Below are 16,261 nucleotides of genomic sequence, written 5' to 3'. Positions count from 1 at the left end.
TTAAATAAAGTTTTAAATAAAATTTACTAAAATATGAAGCCAGTTCATTTTTTAAGAGAAAAATGATCAAATATAGTTGTATTCATTGCATAAAAAATATGACACTAAATTCTTCAGTGAATATTAACCAGTGTTAATGAAATGTTGATTCAAATTTATTTTTAAAGCTACTATGACAAAACGGATAATTACTAATGTAATTGCATTAAAAGTTTGTAAAGTAAAAAGATACTTATTCATTTTTTTTTGATCATGCAAAAAAAAGCAAAATATATAAATTGAAAAATAAAATGAAAATTAGCTAAAATAAGTGACTTGAAAAAAGAAAAAAAAAATTGAAGAAGGGAATAAGAAAATAATTTTATTATCCGATAACTATCTTAAATCTATCTTCATTCTACTGTAGATCAAATGGCACAAAATTTAATCTTTTTTAAAAACAAGATACCCAGTATCCCCTCGCAATACTACAGAGCCAATAAAGGGCAGCTAATAGAATATATCACCGAGGAAATTTGCAGTCCAAATGTAGTATGTATGAGGCACTGTGACCAAGGGTTTATGAATATTTTCCACACACAAATATATCTGGTTTTACTTTCCCCAGGCTCTAAACCAAACTATCACTGAACAAGTCAAAGGAAGCTTTAAACACACAATCGGACACATGCCAAACTTTTATAGACTGCTAGAGTCTTTCACTCTGAACAATATCAAACTCCAACATTATTTCTGTATAAAGCTTTTTTAGGAAAGGAACTTCCGTGGTTTAGAATTTCTCTATCTTATTCAATAATCCTCTTTCATTAGCGTAGGAATGATGTCTTGTTCAAGATTACATATAAAATTTCTTCAACAATTTCTGTCAGTCGAACAATTCATTTAAGGCTCCGTTTTTGGATATGATGGAGTACTGTCAGAATTTGTATATGCTCTAGGAAGTAGTAGTCTGTGGAGCCAGATTGGAATTCGTCTGTACATGAAAGACTGCTATTATGAAATGTACAATATTCAGAATTGGATGACTGGTATTGAAATAGTCAACAAGAAAGAGGAGAAATAGTGTACGACAGAGTGTTATGGTGTACAAAAATCACAAAGTTTTCTTTGGATTCTTTTGCCGTTTTTTAATTATTCCACATCACCTCACAGCCTTCTTTGCAAAAAAAAAAATCACTTCTTTTTACTTCACCATAGTTTAGGAAGTGACATTCGGGTAAAACCAGGATCCTTTTTCTTCTCCCAATATTCTCTTGTGAATTCATAAAATTCTCTCCCATTTACTTCCACTTTTCTGAAAGAAGAAAAAAAGTCAACATTAACCAAGTTCAAGTTTTCACAAAAATAATCATTCAAGAAGTTCAAAAAAATTTACTGAAATATAAAATGAAGCAAAAACATTGTCATATTTCATTTTATGCCAAATAAAATCCCTTCAGAATCAGTTCCTAAAAGAGTGCTTATGCATTATAATTAAATATAAAAATGCACTTTTAATAAAAACACTATTACATAATTTTACATGCATCATGTAAAAATTAGTGAAAATTGCAAAAATCATAAAAAAATAGAATAGTAACATAATTACAATTAGAAATAAAATTCATCAAATAATGTAGTTTTATTGGCTTAGTCTATTGCTACCAATTCCACAAGACAAACTGATTTATCTTCATTGTTTTTACTGTTATTTCAAATTAGAAAATGGTGGAGTGATAATTTTTTGTAAAAAATAGTTCTAACAGATCTTCTAAATCATTTTAGTTTTATTAATTTTGACACAACACATAACGTAATAGTGTTTTTACTTAAAATGCATTTTCATTTTTCTTGGTATACGATTATAATGCACAAGCACCTTTAAAAGTCTCAAATAGTTATTTTTAATTTTATTGTCACAGAAAACATGAAAATGATATTTTTCTAACAACATATTCTATCCAACCTAATAATTGTTTCAATATTAGAAACTTAGATTTATAGTTACTTTTCTTTGGTTAATGAACAGATATGATTCTCTAATAAAATTAAACCATTCTTTTAAATGGATATTGTAAATGATCTCTACAGTTTGTTTCTTTTACTTTGTTTCAAGAATTCAGTACAAGCTTATTCATAATGACTATTCTTTGCTAGAAACAGTAAAGATGACTATTCTTTGCTAGAAACAGTAAAGATGACTATTCTTTGCTAGAAACAGTAAAGATGACTATTCTTTGCTAGAAACAGTAAAGATGACTATTCTTTGCTAGAAACAGTAAAGATGACTATTCTTTGCTAGAAACAGTAAAGATGACTATTCTTTGCTAGAAACAGTAAAGATGACTATTCTTTGCTAGAAACAGTAAAGATGACTATTCTTTGCTAGAAATAGTAAAGATGACTATTCTTTGCTAGAAACAGTAAAGATGACTATTCTTTGCTAGAAACAGTAAAGATGACTATTCTTTGCTAGAAACAGTAAAGATGACTATTCTTTGCTAGAAATAGTAAAGATGACTATTCTTTGCTAGAAACAGTAAAGATGACTATTCTTTGCTAGAAACAGTAAAGATGACTATTCTTTGCTAGAAACAGTAAAGATGACTATTCTTTGCTAGAAACAGTAAAGATGACTATTCTTTGCTAGAAACAGTAAAGATGACTATTCTTTGCTAGAAACAGTAAAGATGACTATTCTTTGCTAGAAACAGTAAAGATGACTATTCTTTGCTAGAAACAGTAAAGATGACTATTCTTTGCTAGAAATAGTAAAGATGACTATTCTTTGCTAGAAATAGTAAAGATGACTATTCTTTGCTAGAAACAGTAAAGATGACTATTCTTTGCTAGAAACAGTAAAGATGACTATTCTTTGCTAGAAACAGTAAAAATGACTATTCTTTGCTAGAAACAGTAAAAATGACTATTCTTTGCTAGAAACAGTAAAGATGACTATTCTTTGCTAGAAACAGTAAAAATGACTATTCTTTGCTAGAAACAGTAAAGATGACTATTCTTTGCTAGAAACAGTAAAAATGACTATTCTTTGCTAGAAACAGTAAAAATGACTATTCTTTGCTAGAAACAGTAAAAATGACTATTCTTTGCTAGAAACAGTAAAGATGACTATTCTTTGCTAGAAACAGTAAAGATGACTATTCTTTGCTAGAAATAGTAAAGATGACTATTCTTTGCTAGAAACAGTAAAGATGACTATTCTTTGCTAGAAACAGTAAAGATGACTATTCTTTGCTAGAAACAGTAAAGATGACTATTCTTTGCTAGAAACAGTAAAGATGACTATTCTTTGCTAGAAACAGTAAAGATGACTATTCTTTGCTAGAAACAGTAAAAATGACTATTCTTTGCTAGAAATAGTAAAATGACTATTCTTTGCTAGAAATAGTAAAAAATAATAATAATGTGGGATTGCATAAAGTCATCATCTTATGTTTATAAATTGCAAATTTTTTCAATACATTTTTTGTCTTAAGTTTTATTCACTTTCAATCCAACGATCATTTTGAGAACTTCAAACCATCGTTTAATGTAAAATAAAGCAAAAAATCTTTTAAATTCATATTCATTGAATAATAGTAATTTGTTACAAAGCATAATTTACAAATTATTTTGATGCTTTTGAACCATCCATTTAACATATCAAATACTTTCATATTAACTGCATAGAATGTTTTGTTAAGATTGTTAAGTTTCTTATAAAGACTTTGGAATTCCCTTCATGCTACCTGTTTCCCTTATTGTGCTGATATACAAAAGTTTAAATGTAACGTAAACCACCAACTTGTTAATCTTTCCTAGGCATGGTCTCAAATAGTAGCCCCTTATGCCTAAGTGGCGATATGCCTAATTAGGGGTGAACGTGAGTAACAAAAAAAAAAAAAAAAAAAAAAAGAGAAAAAAAAAAATTCCATTAGATGGTAGGATAAGCGAGATAAAAGTGACCTTTGTGTAAACTAATTGATGTAAGTAGACTTAAAAAAATTAGATTGTAGAAAAACACTACCTGATAAACAACTCTTAAGATATTTTTAGGGAAATGACAAAACTTTCAAAAGCGAAAAGCCTAGCGATGATATTTAAATATGTACTGATGCTTGATATTGAAAACTGTCTATCTACATAGCATATAATTTGTACAATAAAATTAACAAAAGTTACCTAAACCATTGTGGCACATAATTAATTTTCATCTCCTCTCTCTGCCTCCTTTTGTCTCGCTGCAATTGTTCAATTCTAACTTTTTCTTGTTCAGACTCTTGTAGTTTACCTTCTTCTAATAATCTGAAACAAAAAAGAAACACATTCTTAGAAGAAAAAAAAAAAAGTCTTTTTAAATTATTAGCTATGGGTAATTTATGTCAAAATTCATTATATGTATACTTATATAGAAATTTCATTATTTTTTTTTGTCAGCTACATTACACTGTATGACAATCCTGGTATGAAAATGGAACTTGAATCATTCCACCAGTGTTTCCAAAAATGTCGATGCACATTATTTTATTTGCATTCATCAAACAAGTCAGTCTAAAACTATAAAGATAAAAATAACCCAAACATGTGAATATTATCTCAAATTTCTTGTAACATTAACATTGTAAAATTCATTTTTTTTTTAAATAATGTCTTCATATTTTTATTATTAATATAAAACTACATTTCAAAAAGTATATTTCAAAAGTACATTTTTCTGTTTGTAAATAAATTTTGAAACTTCAAAATTTTTTTGAAACTAAACATTTTTCCAAGTAATATGTTATCAGCTTATAAACTTAAAAGTAAAATTGTGATTTTGTTTTTAAATAATAAATTTCAATAAATTCAAATTTAAAAACAGAAAAACTAATTTATATTTAAAAAAATATTAATTGTTGTTGAAAAGTAAAAACCTAAAAAAAATTGTAAGAAAAAAAGCCCTTCAAGTTTATAAGTATAAGAAATGTTTTAATGGGTTAAACATTCAGTTTCAAATCTATAATTTTAGGTTCAAGCCTAACTGTACATGGGCGGGCACATTTATTTCAATTATTTAACAGATTAATTACAATATAAAAAAAAGATGTGTCATTTTCCCTTGAATATGCACAATTGAAGTATTTTGAGTTAATCAGTTTAATAAAACCAATTATAAGTTCAATTCTCTGTAACAATAACAAAGAAGATGAAAGGAAAAGACAACAAACCTCTGATCAGGTCGGAATCTGCTATCAGTCTGTGGTAGGAAACGAGCTTCTTCTTCATTTAATTCATTAAGTTCAATAGCAAAACGAGAGAAACCGTAATACAATGCATGGTCATCAGTCATGGTACCTGCACATAGAAACAAATTGAAATGCTTTTATACAAGGAAAAGGCAGGAATATGCTATCATAATCCATGATAAATCATAACTTTATATAAGCTAGTCTTGAAAAAACTTTTCTATCTATAAAATTAGAAAAAAAACGCTGCAACTACATTATTATAGCAAAATTCCAAAAATTTTAATATTGAATTTCAAGGCAAACCAATGGTGTCTACTTAATTGTCATGTTACACTTATGAATATATCCAAAAATTACAAAAAAATGATAAGGTAGAAAAAAAAAAATTATTAAAGAAAACATTTTTTATGAAAATTAGTGAAATTAAAATGTTTGGCTAGCTACCCCCCCCCCGGTCCAAGGGGAGGTAAATAGCATGTAACTATTGCCAATTTTTTAATAAATTAACAAGCATAAATATCAGCTACTTGCCTTTTTTTGGCCTAATTGAGTTATGGCGAGGTTTTTTTTTTTTACAATAAAGATTGAAAACTAGTTTTTTTTTTTAAATAATGTGGTAACATTTAAGTACTTTTGACATGCCAATTAAGTAGATGCATTGCTTATTTAGTTGAAGTTGACATAAAAAGTCAATAAATACCATTTGTTTTAAATTTTGCTATTATAGAGTAGTTGCAATGAAAACCTGTTTCTCAGCATTTTTTTGTTTATATTTGTTTGTTCAAAGCTAAGGACACATTTTTCAGAAATTTTAATAATTATTTATTTATATCTCTAATTGATAAAAAAGAGATTGGAAAATTAGAACATAAAAAATTACTTTCAGAAATTTTTTTATAATTTGAAGGTTAAAAGTTCTAAATTTATTTCATAGAAAGATATAAAGAAAAATATTCAAGTTTAAAGGAAATTATACAAAAAAAACTTAAATATTTAATTTTTCTATCAGAACATAAAACCTATAAAAAAGAAAAGTTTATCAAACTTAATTTTCCCATTCAAATTTTGAATTTGATATCTAATCGATGCATGAGGATATATTGTCAGTTATGTTATAACTCCTATAACTAGGTTTGTTGAGGACTTCACGTCTTGTAAATTCAAACTGTCTTGCTTGGTAAACCTAATTTTTGTTAATTGGACAAATCATGACAACCAGTAGCAGAACATTACACACTTCCAAACACAAAAAGATATAACATTAACAATTCAGTCAAAGATTGAAGATTGATATTAAGATGGCCATAGAAACAACATAATATGTACCTGAATAACATTAGAACAAAACTATCTTTAATCCAGAGCAATTATATTCTTATAAACTGATCTAGTGTATTAGATTTTTCCTCTTTCAGAGACTGGATCCTCTTCTATTAATATGACACCCTTTCCCTCTGCCAAACTGTTCTTCATAATAATTTTGAAATCCTGAGAAACCCTTGTATACATTGTAGGACATTCCACTAGATCTATGTGTTGATACTAATGTTGGGACGATTCCTAAATTGATTCCGATTCCAGGAAAATGTTGATTAATGATTCCGATTCCTGTGAAATTGTTGTTTTGAAATATACCATTATATAATCGAAAGTTTTTGTGTAGCAAAAAATGGAAATACAATTAAAGGAATTTCGAAAACGATTTGATTTTTTTTCGTAAAATTTCTTTCATTGAAGATAAGTCAAAACAAATATTTTAACCATGAATTAAACATTAATAACAATCAATTTCAGGAGTTATTTTATATATTAAAAAATATAAAGAAAAAGAAAGTCATGATTAATTCAACAAAAATACAATAACATCAAATTTCAAGGGGAATAACATGTTTTGTTTATCTTTTGATATTCATGTTTTTTGTTTTATTTTCTCTTTATCTTCGATAACTCTTTAAAATTAAATTTTTTTTTTGTAGCTTCAATCGCTAACTGATTTTTATTCCACTTTCTAGAATATTCTTATTTCTAAATGAAATTTAAAAATAACTAAATCTGATTAAATTTTTAGCCTTTTATATTCAATCGTCTCAAATTATTCCTATTTATTTATTTGACTTTTTAAAAATTAAAAATATTTTTAACAATAATTTTATTTTTTAAATCAAAATAAATCGGTTTGGTAAATGTTACCTTATGCTACAACAGAACACTGACCACTCTAATTTTTTTTTTTTTAGGGGTATTCGAGGTCGCTGACAATGAATCTGATAATCAAACCCGCCGCAAATTTACTGTTTGCATGGTATGAACCCCTAGACCATGGGACTATTTTGTGCGATTTCACCGCCTTCAGTAGTGTTTTTCTTACATGATACGTTCCTGTACGAAGTGCCTTATCACATTCCGTAGAAATCTTTCTAATAAGATTGTTAAAAAAATGTGGTTCATTTTTTATTTTTGTCTTACGTGATTTTTAATGCTTTTTTAATTGATCAAAAAAATAAAGTTTTCACAAGCGGTTTTCAAAAACATAAGCACCAAACATTTTTATGTTTTTGGTTCTTTTTTTTTCTTGAGGTGGGGGGGGGTATTCCATTAACAGGTGCTTTTGCAGGTTAATTAATTAAATTCTGTTTACATTGGAGAGAGGGGGGCGCCCCAGCACCTCACCTCCCCAATGTAAACAGAATTTTTGTGAAATGGTAAATGTCGGCACGTTACTTACGGAAAAACGGTTAACTAAACTGCAGAAGCACCTGTTAAACTACACAAGTCATATAATTGAATACTCCCACCCCAAAAACGAATGAAAAGCATATGTTTGGTGGTTATGTTTTTGTCAACCGCTCGTGAAAACTTTAGATCAATTAAAAAACCTTAAAACTACATAAGAAAAAATAAAAAGTAAACCACATTTTTTTTTTTAAGCTGGATTTAAAATAACTGCTTAAAGATTCCTATGCAATATGAGAACCCTAACTCCACTATGTCCGTTCGCACGTGAACGTATCATGTAAGAAAAACACTACTGAAGGGGGTGACATGGCACAAAATAGTCCCAAGGTTTAGGGGTTCATACCATGCAAATGGTAAATTTGCGGCAGGTTTGATTATCAGATTCGTTGTCAGCGACCTCGAATACCCCTAAAAACAAAAACAAATTAGAGTGATCAGTGTTCTGTTGTAGCGCGAGGTAACATTTACCATTGGTTTATTTCTATATCTATTTTTATTATATAATTATACTTTAATATTAATTAACTTTAATATTTATTCTTATTTAATGTCTTAATCTACCTCTTTATTTCTATATAAAAAACTAAATTTTTGGTAATTGTTTATTTCTATTGTTAAATAAAAGTCATTTATTGAACTTTCAAAATCGCCTCCACCTTAATGCTGTTTCTGACAACCTTTTAATTTTTTGTTAGGAGTTGGGAAACATTTATCTATGTGATACAAGGCATCGATGAATGTTGACCAAGCCCCTACAGTTCTTTAGTTGAATGGTTCTGAGTGACTAGTTAGTTTGCTAAATTAGGGTTTGAAGGATTTTTCACATTTTTTTGTTGTTTTTGTTGTGCAAAGAAGTTCCAAAAAATATGCTTAATTGCTTCATTCATAGAATATTTTAATGAAATGTAAATTTCTAAAAGAAAAAAGAAATCAAATTCACTCACCGCATTGTTCTATTAAACCTTTTATTGTTTGAATAATTTGACTTTGCTTGTTTTATTTTTAAAAAATATAAAGGCTGACAAGACAGTTTTCATTTACTAAAGACATTTTTCATTTACTAATGGAAGAGCGTTGGTAAAAAAAAAAAAAAAAAAAAAAAAAATTACCAAAAGATAAGCCCCCCCCCCTGCTCCCCTTTTAGTCACCAGTTGGAAAAACCACTGATTTTTAACATGATTTACTTGCAATGAGAGTACTGTAAAATCCTTTTTCTTTAAGAGTTAAGTATTCATCAACTTTTTCATGGACTTTACGTAGTTAGGCTGTTTTATACATAAATAAATTTCGCTCACAAATGAAAACAATGTTACTTCGCGGACCCTAAAGTTCCGCAACAGTGCAAATAGATAACTAATCATGGGCCTCAAAGTTTCAAAACAGACAGACAGCACCTATGTATGTGACGGAATAAGAAAACTCATTACGATAAAGATTACCTTTAAAGTAGTTAATAAAATTCTTGTATATCGTATTAAATATGTTATGAAAAGTTCTGACATTTTATCATAAATTTTTGACAGCATTAATCTCACTTCAAACAAACAGTTCAACTTAAAAATATAAGAGAATCGTAATGAAAGAATCGTAAATCTAAGGTATTTTTTAACGATGCAATTCCGATTCCCCTCAAAATACATGATTCTGACGATTAATCGTCCCACCACTAGTTGATACAACTTCTACTTTTTTTTTTTTTTTTAAGTGGGTAGCATAGTTGAATCTGATCTGGATTTATTAGAAATCTATTGCAGTAAAAATCTCTTTTAGGATCTTTGTAGGAGTAGATTTCTGGAGAAATAAAAGTGAAACTTTGATGAAATTAGTCCTCTTCTTTGTCCTTTCTTAATATTGGATTTTTTCTTTTTGGAGAAAACAAAAAATAAAAATTATACTTATAGATAAGGACAAATTGTTCATTCCATAAATATTAACATAAAATTTGTTTTTTTAAAGAAAAGAAAAATTGTTCCGTTCTCCCCTTACCTGGGCGCCAAATGCAACGAGCTGAAGGAGCAGAATTACCACAGTAGATTGCTTCGTTCCACTTGCCGAACAGCTTATGTGCTACTTTACTATCTTGGCTGATAATTTGTCCATAAATCTCATGTCTTTTTCCTGACCAGTAACTAGCCTGAAATAAATAACATTTTAATCTTTCAGAAGAGAAAAGTTTCACATTTGTTTTTAATAAATAAAATATTAAATATCAACAAACATGGCTATAAAATTCTAAACTTAAATTAAATTGCATTTAAAGTGTCGAAAAATACTTTAAATTACGTTTTTTTTTTTACATTTGTGTGGTTTTCAAATCTGTTTATGATTAAACTTTTACTTACTTTAGTAAATGTAATTTTACAAGAAATATCTCCATTTGTAATATACATTTCTCCATATTGATCCACCCAGCGTTGACCACCAAGAAGATTATGGACACAGGTTGTGACTTTATTCCATTGGTAGTGATCGTTATATCTTGAGGAAGAAACAGGCAAAGGGACCAATTATTGAAAACACGAAATGGTTAGCAATTTGATAAAATAAAATTCATACATTGGCAAGTATCCATGTTATGCAAATATTTAAGAAAATTCAGCCATTGTAAATTAGGCATCTAAATGCAATCAAACGATTTAAAAACAAAACTTTAAACATTAAAAAAATAAGATGAAACAAAAAAATGGTTTTGATGAGAAATGTACAAATTTGAAAACTTTAAGAGCAAAACTTGATTTAAGTTAAAGAATTGGAGTAACGCTATGAAAGTAAAGGTCTGAGAGTGAATGTTATCAACACCAAAATAATGATTAATGATTTTAGTGTTGAAAAGTTCATAGAAAGAGGAAAGTTCCTCTGCTCAATTTGTGGAAAGGGATTCTGGTGCAATTGTTTTGTGGTACACAAATGTTGGATACACAAATAGTGCAGTAGAATTACCGGTAGATTGAGATATGGTAATCAGTTTGAATATAAGATAATGTAAGTTGATGAATATTCAGATGTAGAGAAAGTATATGTGAATGGCAAAGCTATTGAGGTTGTTCAGAAGTTGTGTTATTTTGGTGATATTATTTGAGCACAGGGAGGATCAGGTGCGAATGTGATTGCACGAGTTAAAAGTGGACAAAATAAGTCCATAAAACTTTTTGTCATTACTAACCAGCAGAGTGTTATCACTGTTGACCTAGGGAGGAATCTATCAGGCACATGTACACAGTGTGATGATGCATGAAAGTGAAACCTGGCAAGTGAGCTTGAGGACTTGCATTGCATGGAGAGAAATGATATAAGAATGACGCTATGGATGTATAATGCGAGTCGTAAAGATAAGATCTGATGACTTCAAAGGAAGATTAATTCTGGACAATATAGGGAGATGTGTGTACAACAGGACATGTTAATGATATGGCCACGTTAAAAGATGAATTTTGGGGTTAGTAGATGTAGAACAGTTAAGGTAGCAGGTTTAGTTCACAGAAGAAGACCAAGAAAAAGATGTGAGGAAGTAAAAAAGATGGGCTTGAGAGAAAAAGGAATAAAAAATAAAGACCTGGCCAAAGATAAATTAGTTTAGAAGTCAATTTCTAAAAGTTGTCCAACACATACCAACATGTAAAAAAAAAATATTAAAAACAAATATGATGACTTAGAAACAGTAGTATTTATCATCATTGAAAAACGAATTTCATCCATTTGAGCAATAAAGTGGATAATTAATATATCTCTATATACTGTTATGTAACAGTATATACTTATATTATATTTATGTATATACTGTTATGTAACCAGCGACTTTCTTTCAAGGTGTATCTCAAACTTGGGAATCTTTATATTGAATTCAGGAACCTGGATAGAATTTCAAACGGAACCTTTTATGTAATCCACAATAGATGTAATCTAATTTATAGCACTAATACTACACAGCTAGACAAAAATCTGTGCTAGAATCGTCTTCATGGCATGATTAAGAGTGTTGGTTAACTATAAATGACAACCATCTGAAGGTTGAAGTATGACTATGATAACTAAGAACAACAAATTGACATTTCTACTTAATCAAGGTAGACAGAATAAGAACAATCTACCCATATAAAAACTTCAGTTTGAAATTTCATACAGACTGCCATGTTTGAAAAGATGCATCTGAAGAAGGTCAGAGGTTACATCATACAAAACAGTGAATCGAAAAACAAAAAATATGCATAATTATATTGAACTTGATAACAAATATTAGTTCGATCATTACGATGCAAAGTATCTCAATAACACTGAAAATTTTTTTAGAAAATAGAAAACGAGGGAGTGAAAAAAAAAACTTTAAAATAGAAAACTGTAGAAACGTTACATATTAGAAATCCTATGTCTACAGTGATCAAGTTATCCAGGGTTGATTTTGACAATGGTCACACTTAGTACATGTCAATGTCATGATAACCCAAATCTGACTAACAGAATCGTTCCAAGAGATGAATAACAAAGTTGAGGCAGAGATATAGTAGGTCAAATGCCATAGACAAAACAGATAGGAGTCGAGATGAAAAATAACGCCATATTTGACAAGTTGAGAAAACAAAGGTTTTCAGATCAGTTCATCTGTGGCAGTCGTATGACGGAGCCCGGCAATGTTAGTCTGCCATGGATTGTACGAGGCAGTTGGCCAATCATGTTAAAAGAAAACTTTGGTAATTGCTAAATGTTACACTGACCTAACATCTGTCTATATGTCACTGTTAACTAAATAAGCAATTAACTAAAAGAACGCTAGTATCTTTCTTTCTCTCCCAAGTCAATTCTCTCCAAACATCAAACCTTTAAAAACTCTCAGCAAACGTTTGTCTTGACTGCATGAAAAGAAACTTTACTTGCATAGCAACCATTAGACAAAACTGATGAAGTGTTGTCTGAAAAGGATAATAAAAAACCCAAGTGTGTATAAAGAACCTATTTTGTTATTGAAATCAGGTCAGGTAGGATTAAAATTATGAATTCTGTCAAAAAGGCAAACTCAGCATCTCACATTTCAATATTTTCACTTTCACAATCTTAAAAGCATTTGGAGATGCTGAATGGGCACAAAATATTGCAGAATTTTTTATTTTTCCAAAATAATTTATTTCAACAAAAATTAGATTTCTATAACTTTAGTGTGATAATTTATAAAAAGTTGCTTATGGAAGATTTTTTAAAGATATAACATTAACAATGCGTTTGGATTATGAAGAATAAAAAATATGTAAAGACAAAAAATGTTTAAAAAATGAAAATAATTTTTTCCACATACTTTGGTAAAAATACATTCACATGTCCAATAGGTTGAATTTCCATTGACTTCCCCCAAAATCTTGTTCTAATCCGAACATCTGAAAGTAAAAGTTTATGAGATAATCCATAAGTTATAAATAAAAAATAAATAATTCATAATGTCGGTTTTCTCTTTGTGATACCATTTAATAAAAAATGGTTTTGGCACAATCGTAGAATTTTTAATGAGGTGATTTGTAAGTTTACGTGTTGATCTAAATTTTTATAAAAATATTGTTAAAAAAAAAAAGAAAGAAATGATTTAAGCAGAGTTGTATAAGGAAATAATATAGAGAGTGTGGATGATATTTGGTTGCAAGATTACTGTCTACGAAAAAATATCATGGTAGTTTGGTTTTTGAGATTTATTTATCAAATATGAATCAATTTGTCTTCGTGTCTTCTGTTCATTTGATTTGATAAACTTGCTTTTGGTTTTCATGACTACTTGGCCTAGGAATTGATGTAAGATACTAAGAGTTCTAGCGATCCTGGTCTTTATCTTGCCATTCATATTGCAGCTGGATCTGCTTGTATCTTGTTCTACTGCACATCACAAAAAATTTGAACTGAGGGGGATTGCAGTCAGGTGAGATGAGAGGTTAGAGGACATGGTTGACAAATTTCTGATAGTCAGGTCTGAGTCTTCTGGTTGGTATGGCAGAGTGCCAAATTTTGTTGCCATACATTGCCTACTTGTAACTACTTGATATATCCAGATTTTTCCAACCCTACTCAGAATATATATTATATATATATATATTTTTTTTTACAGGGGGGTCATCACTTATCAAGGCCTGAAGGCCACTCAGGGATAAGGGTTATTGCGTGTACAGTAATCAATGAGATAGTATTGTAGTAATCATTAGTATTGGGGGTTTTGATAGAGTGTCTTACTTAAGGGGGCGGTTTGTCAAGAGTTTGTTTATGTTGGACTTGAAGACGTCCAAATTGTAGTCAGGTGGGAAACAGGCAATATATATACAGATTTGGTTAAAAAATAGCGAGAGTTTTTGTTTTAATTTATTTTTGGTCCCTCCTCACTGGTGGACCATCTTTTTAACTGGCTTTATTATCATATTCAACTCATGATTTTTCTAAATGGTGACAGAACAAGTTAAAAATGTTTTAAAGACATCTTAAAATTATTTTGCCACCGTTGTATTAGGTGTGGTTGATGGTTACAAGCCCTCCTCCCCAATTCTATCTTCAAACATTTAACCACACACTGAACTTTTGCAATGTTTTGGTTTGGTTTTTCATTTGTTTTTATAAATAGCAAAACATTAAAAAAATTTTACTTGTGATCCCACAGGATCAGTTATCATGATCACCTAAGTTAGTTAAACACCCTACTATATGTTCTCGTCAGGTCACTCATTCCGGCAAATAGGCTTGGTATACAAGTGAAAGTTAGTCACCATAACCAAACAAAAAAAAACAAACTTCCATTCACAGGAATATATGTGTGGATTTGGGGATCGCTTGTGAATTCCAAACTCCCTCATAATTCACACCAATGAGTCTACCACACCACAAAACAACATTTACAGGGTATGACATACTTGCTGTCTCAGCATTGCGAGTGTTAAATCAGTAAGCTGAATTATTTCATCACCATCAACTTCACAGGCTGGAATATCCGAACGATGAAGCCTGAAGAGACGTACGCACTCACAACTCTTGCCCTCTATCAGTACAAGGTAAATGTTGCTTGCCTTTTAGAAGTCAGAAATGTGTTACTACTTTCAAAGAACTTAAGCCATTTTATATTTAAATAATCAAAGAAAAAAACTTACCTTGCCAAAATATAAAATTTCTTGAATCACAATGGCATGCTGATATTGGTGGATGATGACAAACCTGTGAAAGATGATTTCAGATCAGAATTCAATGTCTTTCAAGAAAAGCAAAATTATGTAACAATAATTCTAACATGATTTCACAAGATATTTTCATTATGCACAAATAGTGTTTAATTAAAAAAAATTTTTTTTTAATTAAACAAAAAATACTTTATTAATAATAGAACATATACTCAAAACACAATGTTTGGAAGATGGCTTCACCATGGTCATATTAGGAAAATTTTCTCACGGTCAGCATCACGATGTTTAACACTTTCCTGAGCAGCCGATAGAGTTTCATATCCATGGATTGGGTTGACACAAATTTAAATGAAGCTTAAATTTTATAGCAGAAAGGAAATATCTTTCCTTTCTGCCATGAATAAGATTATGCCTTTGAGAGAACTTATGGTGACAGCCAGAAGTTCTCTCACCATACTTGAAATTTGCAGGTGTCCTCTTCTTTAAGATTTGTTGAGACAGGGTATTTCATTTGTCAGTTATTCAGCTTAGTGACCAGTCGCCTGATCATTATCAGAATGTGGGAGCTGATGGTGGCTGTGGGTAATGACACAAACTGCCAACCTGGATGTGCCAAATTCAAGTTTGTTCTATCGAAACACTTCTACTTAAAATGTCAGCAATCTTCATGTGGTTTCTTGCATAAGTACCTGATGTCTTTTTAGAAATATTTCTAACTAGAAATATACTGGGGAACGAATGTCAAAAACAGAATCAAATAATTCATATAAAATCTATCAAAATGTAACCCCAAACCTCAGCATGGAAATCACGTTCATTGATTTGTAGGTACTTATGCACGTATTGTACCGTACTGAAATAATAACATTTATTTATAATATATTTATTTATATATATAGGTATTTATTTAGAAAGCTATTCTTAACATGGAGAGGGGGGGGGCTGTTCTGTAACTATTCTTTACCTTCATATTACAATGTATTTAAAAAAAAAAAAAAGATATAAAATTTGAAAATACTATTAAAAAAATAGCATGGTACAATAAGTGCATAAGCACTAATTTATAAAACTATGCAAAAAAAGGCTGCCATTTGACGGAATATCACACTGCCAACGCTAGTTATGAATGTTTCTCTGTTTCTTAATAGCATCAACACCAAGCAGTCGGTCCAACAATTTTTTTAA

The 16,261-nt window shown here is 29.7% G+C and overlaps 1 protein-coding gene across 8 annotated transcripts in view; it reads right to left on the bottom strand.

Annotated features, from left to right (window-relative positions):
- Positions 1-340: 340 nt before the first annotated feature.
- The window catches only part of LOC145292188 (oxysterol-binding protein-related protein 6-like), a 311,645-nt gene continuing 295,724 nt past the window's right edge, over positions 341-16,261 (bottom strand). For all 8 annotated transcript variants that reach the window (XM_080138481.1, XM_080138486.1, XM_080138483.1 and 5 more), the window contains 7 exons: positions 15,047-15,110; positions 13,228-13,306; positions 10,286-10,421; positions 9,930-10,077; positions 5,187-5,313; positions 4,162-4,284; positions 341-1,294 (listed from right to left, as the gene is read on the bottom strand). In XM_080138481.1, coding sequence (XP_079994607.1) covers positions 1,189-1,294; positions 4,162-4,284; positions 5,187-5,313; positions 9,930-10,077; positions 10,286-10,421; positions 13,228-13,306; positions 15,047-15,110 — 783 coding nt within the window. In that variant the 3' untranslated portion in view covers positions 341-1,188. The remainder of the gene's footprint in view (positions 1,295-4,161; positions 4,285-5,186; positions 5,314-9,929; positions 10,078-10,285; positions 10,422-13,227; positions 13,307-15,046; positions 15,111-16,261) is intronic.

The sequence above is a fragment of the Euprymna scolopes genome, chromosome 13 (assembly GCF_053919585.1).
Source record: "Euprymna scolopes isolate OS-2025 chromosome 13, ASM5391958v1, whole genome shotgun sequence".
Classification (NCBI taxonomy): Eukaryota; Metazoa; Mollusca; class Cephalopoda; order Sepiida; family Sepiolidae; genus Euprymna; species Euprymna scolopes.
The sequence above is the reverse complement of the archived record's forward strand: the minus strand, read 5'-3'. Positions and strand labels throughout refer to the sequence as shown.